This window comes from Salmo salar, chromosome ssa09 (assembly GCF_905237065.1).
Source record: "Salmo salar chromosome ssa09, Ssal_v3.1, whole genome shotgun sequence".
Classification (NCBI taxonomy): domain Eukaryota; kingdom Metazoa; phylum Chordata; class Actinopteri; order Salmoniformes; family Salmonidae; genus Salmo; species Salmo salar.
The window spans coordinates 9,043,346-9,055,452 of NC_059450.1; the positions used below are offsets into that span (position 1 = coordinate 9,043,346).

General features: G+C 41.4%; 1 protein-coding gene across 2 annotated transcripts in view; it reads left to right on the plus strand.

Moving 5' to 3' along the window:
* The window catches only part of LOC106610680 (SH3 and cysteine-rich domain-containing protein), an 84,322-nt gene that overhangs the window by 55,078 nt on the left and 17,137 nt on the right, over nucleotides 1-12,107 (plus strand). For both annotated transcript variants that reach the window (XM_014210146.2, XM_045723365.1), the window contains exon 8: nucleotides 8,718-8,812. In XM_014210146.2, coding sequence (XP_014065621.1) covers nucleotides 8,718-8,812 — 95 coding nt within the window. The remainder of the gene's footprint in view (nucleotides 1-8,717; nucleotides 8,813-12,107) is intronic.

Consider the following 12,107-nt stretch of genomic DNA (forward strand, 5'->3'; position numbering starts at 1 on the left):
CCTGATTCCTGCTTATAAGCAAAAACTAAAGCAGGAAGTACCAGTGACTCGCTCAATACGGAGGTGGTCAGATGATGTGGATGTTACGCTACAGGACTGTTTTGCTAGCACAGACTGGAATATGTTCCGGGATTCTTCCAATGGCATTGAGGGGTATTCCACCTCAGTCACCGACTTCATCAATAAGTGCATCGACAACATCATCCCCACAGTGACCGTACGTACATATCCCAACCAGAAGCCACCGATTACAGACAACATCCACACTGAGCTTTTAATTTATTTTAACTTAACTGACTTGCCTAGTTAAATAAAGGTTAAGAACAAATTCTTATTTACATTTACGTCATTTAGCAGACGCTCTTATCCAGAGCGACTTACAGTAGTGAATACATACATTTCATACATTTTTTTGTTGTTGTACTGGCCCCCTGTGGGAATTGAACCCACAACCCTGGTGTTGCACACACCATGCTCTACCAACTGAGCCACAGGGAAAAAACATTTACAATGATGGCCTACCCCGGCCAAACCCGGACGACGCTGGGCCAATTGTGCACCGCCCTATGGGACTCCAAATCCAGGCCGGATGTGATTCAGCCTGGATACAAACCAGGTACTGCAGTGACACCTCCTGCACTAAGATGCAGTGTCTTAGACCACTGTGCCACTCAGGAGCCCGGGAGCTAAAGGCTAGAACTGCAGCTTTCAAGGAGCGGGACACAAATCCGGATGCTTATAAGAAATCTCGCTATGCCCTCAGATGAACCATCAAACAGGCAAAGCATCAATACAAGACTAAGATTGCATCCTACTACACCGACTCTGATGCTTGTCGGATGTGGCAGGGCTTGCAAACTATTACGGACTACAAAGGGAAGCCCAGCCGCGAGCTGCCCAGTGACGCGAGCCTACCAGACGGCTAAATGCCCTTTATGCTTGCTTCGAGGCAAGTAACACTGAAGCATGTACGTATAAGAGCACCAGCTGTTCCGGATGACTGTGTGATCACGCTCTCCATAACCGATGTGAGCAAGACCTTTAACCCCTGTGCGACCTACGGGACGGACATCCAGCGAAAAATCATATCGCCATTAGCATAACAAAATTTAATAGTTTTCTTTTTTTCATTTTTTTTTTCAAATTATATCGTTTTATATATACACCTCTCCTGAATCGAACCACGTTGTCCGATTTCAAAAAGGCTTTACAGCAAAAGCAAAACATTAGATTATGTTAGAGCAGTATATCATAAAAGTAGCCACATAGCCATTTTCCGACCAACCACATGCATCACAAATAACCAAAAAACAGCTAAATGCAGCACTAACCTTTGACAATCTTCATCAGATGACACACCTAGGACATCATGTTACACAATACATGCATTCTTTTGTTCGATAAAGTTCATATTTATATATAAAAACAGCATTTTACATCGGTGCGTAACATTGACTAACTATTTTCCTTCAAATGCATCCGATGAAACAGAGCTACAATTTACTAAATTACTATTCGAAAACATTTTTAGAATGTAATATTGTCATTCTAAGATTTATAGATGAATATCTCTTGAAAGCACCTGTAATGCCAGATTTAAAAATAACTTTACTGGGTAATCATACTTTGCGATGAAAGGGGATGCGATACTCTGAAAAATAGGCTAACGTTACAGGTCAGCGCCATCTTGGAACAATCGCATATCACATCTAGTCTTGTATACTATTGTCAGTAATCCCTTACCTTTGGTTGTCTTCATCAGAAAGCACTTCCAGGAATCCCAGGTCCACAACAAATGTATTTTTGTTCGAAAAAATTACTCCTTTATGTTCCAAGAGCTTGTTCTTGTTAGCGCGTCTGAAGGCTGATCCAAATGCTCCGTCGGCCGCGGGACAGCTATTTCGAGAAAATGCATTTTTTCCCATTTAGGTTCGTTCAAACATGTCAAACGTTGTATAACATAAATCTTCAGGGCCTTTTTCAACAAGAGAGCCAATAAGATTCAAGGAGGATGATTGCATTGTCTTTCAAAACGTTTCGAAAGGGGAGGGAAGCCAGGGCATCATAATGGTGATGGCCCTCCACATGTGACCAATTTCAACAGCGTCTCATTCATTCAGTTTTAACAGTAGGAGACTCAAACCACTTTGTAAAGACTGGGGACATCTAGTGGAAGCAATAGGAAGTGCTCAATGAACCATAGCTCATGGTGTGATTAATAAGCAACGTGATGAAGTTGAGTTCGCAATTCAGAATTCCACTTCCTGTTTCGATCTGTCTCGGGGTTTTGACTGCCATATGAGTTCTGTTATACTCACAGACACCATTCAAACAGTTTTAGAAACTTTAGGGTGTTTTCTATCCACAATTATTAATTATATGCATATCCTAGCTTCTGAGTTTGAGTAGTAGGCCGTTTAAAATGGGCACAAATTTTTTTCAAAATGCGCTGTGGCGCCCGCTATCCTAGGCGACCGTCAAGAGGTTAAACAGGTCAAAATTCACAAGGCCGTGGGACCAGTTGGATTACCAGGACGTGTACTCAGAGCATGCATGGACCAATGGGCAAGTTCACTGACATTTTCAACCTCTCCCTAACCGAGTCTGTAATACCTACATGTTTCAAGAAAAAAAAAGTGCTCAAGATAGCAAAGTTAACCTGCCTAAATGACTACCGCTCCGTAGCACTCACGTCGGTAGCCATGAAGTGCTTTGAAATGCTGGTCATGGCGCACAACAACACCAACATCCCACTACAATTTGCATACTGCCCCAACAGATCCACAGGTGACGCAATCTCAATCGCACTTCACACTGCCGTTTCCCACCTGGACAAAAGGAACACCTGTGTGAGAATGCTGTTTATTGACTAAAGTTCAGCGTTCAACACCATAGTGTCCACAATGCTCATCACTAAGTTAAGGACCCTGGGACTAAAAACCTCCCCTGCAACTGGATCCTGGACTTCCTGACGGGCCCCCCAAGGTGGTAAGGGTAGGCAACAACTTATCTGCCACGCTGATACTCAACACGGGGGTTCCTCAGGGGTGTGTGCTGAGTCCCCTCCTGTACTCCTGGTTCCCCCACGACTGTGTGGCCAAGCACGATTCCAACACCATCATTAAGTTTGCTGACGACTCAATTGTAGTAGGCCTGATTACCGGCAACGATGAGACAGCCTATAGGGAGGTCAGAGACCTTGCAGTGTGGTACCAGGACAACAACCTCTCCCTCGACGTGAGCAAGACAAAGGAGATGATGATCGTGGACTACAGGAAAAGTAGGGCCGAAAACACCCCCATTCGCATCGACGGGGCTGTAGTGGAGCGCGTCGAGAGTTGCAGGTTCCTTTGCGTCCACATCACCAACGAACTATCATGGTCCAAACACACCAAGAAAGTCGTGAAGAGGGCACGACAATACCTTTCCCCCCTCAGGAGACTGAAAAGATTTGTTATGGGTCCCCAGATCCTCAAAAAGTTATACAGCTGCACCATCAAGAGCATCCTGACCGGTTGCATCACCGCCTGGTATGGCAACTGCTCGGCATCCGACCGTAAGGCACTACAGGGAGTAGTGCGTACGGCCCAGTACATCACTGGGACCAAGCTTCCTGCCATCCAGGAACCATATACTAGGCGGTGTCAGAGGCAGGCCCAAAAAATTGTCAAAGACTCCAGTCACCCAAGTCATAGACTCTTCTCTATGCTACCACAAGGCAAGCGGACCGGAGCGCCACGTCTAGGTTGAAAAGGCTCCTTAGTAGCTTCTGACCCCAAGCCACAATTAATCAAATGGCCACCTGGTCTATTTGCATTGACACCCCCCCGTTTGTTTTTACACTGCTCCTACTTACTGTTTATTATCTATGCATAGTCACTTTACCCCTACCTACATGTACAAATGACCTTGACTAACCTGTACCCCCGTACATTGACATTGACTCGGTACCGGTATTTGCAATATTCTGTATTACCTCCCAGTGGAGGAGGGGGGAATGAATGGGTGTGTGGGGGTGTGTTCACAGACATAACAAAGGCCTTAAAATGTCCAAAATCTTCTCAGGAAAATGTCAGTAGTAACACACCAAATCAATACAGTTCAAACAACAATAAACAATCAACTCGCACACAAGCTCCCTTTAACTAAAATGTCAACCCAAATACATCTGGAATGGCAATAATACTCCAGCGACACTGAACATCAAAGGGAGCACATTGAAAAAAAGAAAGTCTGCTGCAGCATAAAGCACTGGAATGATAGGGAGAAAATTAGACTTAGCTGTTGCACTGTCTATCCGTCTGATGGTTTGTTGGTTTGTATGTTAAAGTTTCGCAACATTTTTGCTACTAATCCATGCGATCAATAACAGGAGCGGTTCCGAAAGATTACAACTACGACCTAGAGCGGTAACACCGCCAATCGACTTAAACACTTTACAAACTAAGCACGCTGAAAATAGACTTCTGCAGAGTTGCACACAGTATCAAACTGCCACGCCAACCGAGAGCTCCCACACAGAGCCGGAAGAGCTATCTTTATTTTCTCCTTCCTGACTGCTGATGTGCTCTTAAAGTGTCAGCGCAGAGTGAAGGCGCGGTGCAGGATTTCGCCACACTCCTCCCCCCAGAAACAGAGCGGATTCAGGCTTTGGCAGGTTCATGTTCCTACTACACAAAATCAGGGAAGTCCTCATCATCGGAGTCCTCCAAGAAGAGTTCCTGCAGATGTTGCTTTTGCCTGCGATCCAGCTCTTCTGCCGTAGGGTAGCAGGGCTTTAGGTCAACAACATGCACCGTCCTGACATCTTCTCAGTGTCTTCCAAACAGACCAGGTAGTTCACCGACCCCAACTGCTGCACCACACAGTAGGGACCTTTTCAATCTCGAATCTAGCTTGGCAGTGAACTGCTTTGACGCCTTTGACAGATGATTAGAACGGATCCAGACATAAGACTGGTGTGGGAAACACATGTCTCGTCCATGTTTGTCATAGTTTCTGAGCTGCCGTTGTTTGGCTTTGATTCTGCTGGCCTCCGCTCTGGCTAGCAAGGTGTGGTGGTGTTGGACTGCATCAAACGCTGAGCAGTCAGGTGAAACGTTGGAACTTTGCAAGACTCTGTCCATCAGACCTTTTATTGGTCTTCCCAGATGTAGTTCGGCGGGAGTGACCCCAGAAGACTCCTGAACCGCAGAGTTCAGTGCAAAGCGAAATTCAGGAAGATGCTGATCCCACCTTGTATGCTGATCCCCCACAAATGAAGCAATCATCCCCTTCAGGTTTACCCTCTCGGTCAGGTAGGCCGTGGTCAGCTTGGCAACTACACCTAAGTAGGTACAGAGCTCTTTGTAAATTCCTGAGATGAACTGCGGACCTTGGTCAGAGAGAATTTGGTCTGGAATCCTGTATCTGGTAAAGACCTCCCTTCGCAGAATTAGAGCAATGGCGGATGCAGTAAATAGCCTCATTATTGTTATTTCATTGTGTTAGTTTTTTTAATTTAGTTTATTTAGTAAATATTTTCTTAACTTTATTTTCTTAAAACTGCATTGTTGGTTAAGGGCTTGTAAGTATGCATTTCACGGTAAGGTCTACAACTGTTGTATTCGGTGCATGTGACAAATACAATTTTATTTTATTTGACATTTGGGTTGACATTTTAGTTAAATGGAGGTTGCGTGCAAGTTTGTTTATTGTTCTTTGAAATGTATTGATTTGGTGTGGTGCTATTGACATTTGCCGGAGAAGATTTTGGACATTTTAAGGCCTTTTTTGTCTATGAACACACCCCTACACACCCATTAATTCCCCCTTACTCCTTCACTGGGAGGTAATACAGAATATTGCAAATTCTCTAAGGGTTATGACTGTGTTCATTCTTGTCAATTGTTTCTATGAAGTTGGCATTATTCTTTTATGAGGTATTATTGGTTTGGGTTACCCCCGTGCTGTGACATGTGCTTCATATGGTGTGTCTTATCTTTTCTCTCCACTGGCTATCTGGCAAACAGGCTACCCTCTAGGCAGTCTCTTCTGATATGTGTGCATCTGGTAGTGGGTCTCTATCTATCCTACTCTTTTCCTTTAGGCAGGGTTAATACCTGCTTGGAACGCGAATAAAAATATTTGTCTTTACCCTCTAACAATACTCCTATAACTTTATGTTCGTATTCTTATCTTTTATTATTTCTTATTGTTGTTGCATTGTTGAGAAGGAACCTGCAAGTAAGCATTTTATTGGACGGTGTATACCATGTGTATCCTCTAGAAATGACTAATAAAACTTGAATCTTGAAATAAAACTTGAAACACACACGCTGCACACACATACATTATGCAATCTCTCCTGGCCAGCTCGCTGAAACATGTAAAGTGGTATTTTCCACTCTTATCTGGCTGAGCTTAGCACAGCCGGGTGGAGGTCATTTGTCTGTCTGAAGGCAGGTCTATAAAAGCCTGGCACAGAGACACAGGCTCTGACTTTGAATTAACCACACACTGCAGGAGCAGATTGCCCCATGGTGCCTCCTGTCCTATCTGAAATAAGAGCCACAAACAACCGGCTGGCCTGTTCAAATTTGCAGCCTATTTATTTTCCCATATTCCGAACACACCTGTTCCCTGGACATTTAATGTCCCCATGTATTGAACGATTGAGAACTAATCAAATGACTTGTACTCTCACACTAATGTGAACTTGTAGACTTTATTTGCTGCTCCTCATATAACCTCTAATGCTTCACTATTTCTTATTGGTCTTTCTTCAGTGATCTCTGCTTTCCCAATGTAATGGCCACCATACAGACACATACAGTACATATATTATCAACTAGCGCTAGCCATCAGAGTCGAAAGGCCCCCAGAGAGCTGCTGGTTTGCCATAATGGATCGCCTAAAGTTTCTGTGCCTTACAGCATTTTAACCCAGAGCCAGCAGAGCATTGCTAGAGAGTAACTCAGCTCATCCATCACTAATATCAGGTGCCCACCTGGGTGATGCATGCTGACCATTTTGGAACAGTCATCCCAAGACACGACACATCATAGCTATGCAGTACCATAACTGCAGTCTGGGAGGAGAGGGACTTTGAGATGTTGTTATTTCTGTTGGAATGGAAGACCATTTAGAACATGTACAGTACATTGTGGTCTCTACTTTGCTATGATTCTTCCTCAATTCATGACACATTTGTTGACTGGTTGCAACAATATTTTAGGTAATTGTGAACTCGCGACTAATTGTGACAAAAGTAGAAAAATGCCTTTCGGTGTGGGTGTGTGCAATTACATTAACAAAATGTGTCTGCGATAATTGGGTTAGCTCTTCTCTAACAACATCCTCTCCGCCCCCGCTTTTATTGTCTTTTAATTTCCTGGGCGCTTATGAAAACAGAACAACTACACAAGGGGATGCTTCCTCCCACTCATGTTGATGATATAATGTTGTGGAAACTTTACAGTAGCAGGTGGCAGAACGACTTGAGCAATTCTCCTTCCATCGATTGGAACAACAGCTCATTATAATCTTGGAATAATCAAAAGGAAACATAGCTCCGAACAGCAATGATTGGGGTTCACAGGATGGCAGAAAGGACACAAGATTAGTTAGATAACAAAGCAAGCACTCTATCATGTAGGAACTATCTTACTTTATGTGCAATCATTGAAAACATTACTATGTTGATTTAAATCACAGTTGGTACACGCAACATTAGCATTCCCAAATAGTTCAATGGACTTTCATAGCAGTAATACACTGACTGCGCTAGCGGCAGGACTCATTCTCATTTTACAGAATAAAATATCCACTTTTCACTACGTTCAGACCACATAATATGGCAACAATATTTGATTATACTAATCATGATATACTAATCACAATATTTCACACTGTTCATCTGCATAATTGAAATCTAACATTAATTTGCATGAGACAAAGTCCACTATCCTATGGTGCCACTGGTGCCAATGACATCTATAGTGCGGCCTACTGGTCTGGTGTAGCCAGGCCCTCAGATCAGAAGGGGTGAGTTGGACCGCAGAAGGAAGGAAAAGCAGTCAACAAGTGCTCAGCATATATGGGAACTCATTCAAGACTGTTGGAAACGCATTCCAGGTGAAGCTGGTTGAGAGAATGCCAAGAGTGTGCAAAGCTGTCATCAAGGGAAAGGGTGGCTACTTTAAAGAATCTCAAATATATTTAGATTTGTTGAACACTTTTTTGGTTACTACATGATTCCATGTGTGTTATTTCATAGTGTTGATGTCTTCACTATTATTCTACAATTTAGAAAATAGTAAAAATAAAGAAAAACCCTTGAATGACAGAGCATTAGTATCTAAAATACCAGTGATAGATAGTGATTGTTTTGTTTTTTACACCATGTGTCCAAAGTTTCTGTGTGCCAAATTAGAAAAAAAGTTACCAATGTATGCTTGAGTTATTTGACCATGTCGCTGTGAACCCCTAGTGAATAAATTATGCATTTCCCCTTTGATTCGATTAGTGAATAACAATAACAGTCTATACTCAGACAACCTGTTTGGTGGATTGTGCTGACACCTTCTGTGTTGTGTGTGTGTGTGTGTGTGTGTGTGTGTGTGTGTGTGTGTGTGTGTGTGTGTGTGTGTGTGTGTGTGTGTGTGTGTGTGTGTGTGTGTGTGTGTGTGTGTGTGTGTGTGTGTGTGTGTGTGTGTGTGTGTGTGTGTGCTTTGTAGGAGAGGAGACTGCTGCAGAAGGACATACTGCAGCTCAACACCTATGTGGCTTTGTTCACATTCACACCCCAGGAAAGTGAAGACCTGGAGATGAGGTCAGTGGGATCCACACACATACACATACACACACACACACTAACAAAAAACAGACTAATCAATGGTCAGACTAATTTGTGGGATTGCTTAGTTAAAAGTCTCTTTATCTGCAGAGGCCAAAAGCTCCTAGCAGCTCACTGTCCGAACTGGATGGATGTTTGATTGGTTTCTAAAGGGCCTTGGCTTTGCCTGAACTTTTCCTGCATTCTCTTTGTAATCCCATTGTGTTAACAATTACCTATGCTCCTTTTGAATGTCTAACATATACTGTGTTTACCTAGATAAGCAGGCAGGCGTCACTGAATGCATGCTCTAATCACTGCTCAATAGATATTTGTCAGTGTTCTTCTCTAATACAACATGAACAAACATTGTATTTTTTATTACGCATGATCTTTTAATTGTCTGTGATTTGTGTGTGATCTTCTGTTTATACCTGCTCAGTTAAACGACCATAAAACCGTCTCCTAATCATACACTTTCAGAAAAAAAGGTATAGAATTGTACTTATACTTTTTCTCAATCGCGTACAAGCATTTTCTGGAACAATGTTGTTGACACAGAACTCTGTGGCCTTTTGCGAAACAGTACATATGTTTTCAAAATGTAGTTGCCTTCTCAAAACATAAATACATCCATCAAAACAATATTATACCGTCAAGATTGCAAAAAGATCAACCAAAAAGATTAACGCAACCGTACTTATCTCTTGAGTCCAAGCAGACAAAACAAAAAGTTTGTTAAAAATACAAGTAGATACATTTTCTTTGCGGTCACTAAATCATGATGATCAAAATTGGAAGTACAACTATCCAAAGGTGCAGAATTATGGGCAGAATTATTACACTCCTTTTATGCATATTTAACCAAACAATTTCATACACATCAAAAATTATTACTGATTTAAAAAAAAGAAGAAGCAAAAAGCACAATTTGTAAAGGATTCATTCTTCGGTATCATCACAATCCAAATCCATGTATTCAATAGATAGACTGGTTTGCTCATAGTTTTGTAGACTTTCCATTGTCACACAGAAACACAATCCACAATAGAAATAAGGAAGGGTGAATACAATGGAGGAACACAACTGGTATGAATGTATAGTCCTCAATCCACACCAAAGCAAAGCTCTAAAAATGAAATGTCACAATGTTAAAGACAATGACTTAGGAGTAACCCAAAGTTACTTAGAAGTAACCCAACTTCATTCTCTGCATCTCTGCATGTCCGCAATATTGTAAAAATGTATACAAATTAGACAGTCCATTGACTAGATACAGTATTTCCCTATATTGTATGGTATGACACTGATTGGGTGATTTAGAATTTTGTGCAGTAGTGTTTACGGATTGTTGGAAACAATAAACACAATTGCACACATTTCTTCTCTCTGTTGAAAACAATGTTATTATGCGGTGAACAAAACACTTAAAGCAGCAATCAGCTGTTGAAACAAAGCAATCTCCCCACCCCTATTTCAGTAAAAAGCTGACCATCTATGATATCAAAATGATGCCTAAATGCCTAAAAACATGGTTAAAACTGTGTGTTTACATTTACTTTGTTTACAAACATTGGAGTAAAACAAGCTTATATTTGGGGTTCTGATGGCTTAGACAGTTGAACTAAGCTCATGAGGCATTTATAAGTTATATTCTGCAAGAATCAGTGGGTACATATTATTAATTTATAAGTAAAAAAAATGGATGTAGCAAGTGAAGATTACCCCTTTAACAGTGCATTTTGTATTCACTGATGACATTTGAATTTAAAGTTTAGCAAAAGGTGGTCTAAGATATGCAAGTCAGGTACAAAGCCAAGAAAAGTATCAGAAGTTCTGTAAATGTATTTAAGCATTTGATCATTGCTATTCTGCTATAGATTCGTTTTAACACAGACCCAAAAGTTGCTTGTATGCAAATAAGAAAAACTGTAAAGCTGAGATCTGCGAAAGTTGAAACAGCGCCACTGGTCTCCCCAGGCACATTTGTTATTGTTTTTGTTGACTAAATGGAGGTGAGGATGCGTCCAAACGGAGGTGAGCAGTGTGGTAAAGAAATTGCAGTACATATTCTTCTGTTCTATCACGCGTGCAAAAAACAGTGTTTGTTGTTTGCAGTAACTTCTTTGTTGTTGTAATATCCCAAACAGACATGGCAGTTTCAGCATTAACACAACGCTGGGCCTTGAGGGACCCCCCTTCGAGCTAATGAACAGTTACTCTGAATGCAACATTCTAAAGGTGTATTTAATGCATATATGCTATCACAAAAATTATAATTTGGTTGTGTTTATGAAGGTCTTAGATACGAAAAAATATTTAAAATAACACAATTGCAATTGCATTAGTTTATGTTACTGTAGGCTAAATGCTAAAACAAAAGAAAACTAATAACACATTTTTTTTCTAGTGTTCAATAAACGTTATGCAGTAGCATCTTTTTATAACAACAACAAAATATACAGTATCTCACAAAAGTGAGTACACCCCTCACATTTTTGTAAATATTTGAGTACATCTTTTCATGTGACAACACTGAAGAAATGACACTTTGCTACAATGTAAAGTCTTATGTCTTGGGGGTAGAAGCTGTTAAGGAGCCTTTTGGTCCTAGACTTGGCGCTCCGGTACCGCTTGCTGTGCAGTAGCAGAGCGAACTGTCTATGACTATGGTGGAAGGAGTCTTTGACAGTCTTTTGGGGCTTCCTCTGACACTGCGTAGTATATACAGTTGAAGTTGGAAGTTTACATACACCTTAGCCAAGTACATTTTAACTAAATTTTTCACAATTCCTGACATTTAATCCTAGTAAAAATTCCCTGTCTTAGGTCAGTTAGGATCACCACTTTATTTTAAGAATGTGAAATGTCAGAATAATAGTACAGAGAATGATTTATTTCAGCTTTAATTTCTTTCATCACATTCCCAGTGGGTCAGAAGTTTACATACACTCAATTAGTATTTGGTAGCATTGCCTTTAAATTGTTTAACTTGGGTCAAACGTTTCGGGTAGCCTTCCACAAGCTTCCCACAATAAGTTGGGTGAATTTTGGCCCATTCCTCCTGACAGAGCTGGTGTAACTGAGTCAGGTTTGTAGGCCTCCTTGCTCGCACACGCTTTTTCAGTTCTGCCCACACATTTTCTATAGGATTGAGGTCAGGGCTTTGTGATGGCCACTCCAATACCTTGACTTTGTTGTCCTTAAGCCATTTTGCCACAACTTTGGAAGTATGCTTGAGGTCATTGTCCATTTTGAAGACCCATTTGCGACCAAACTTTAACTTCCTGAC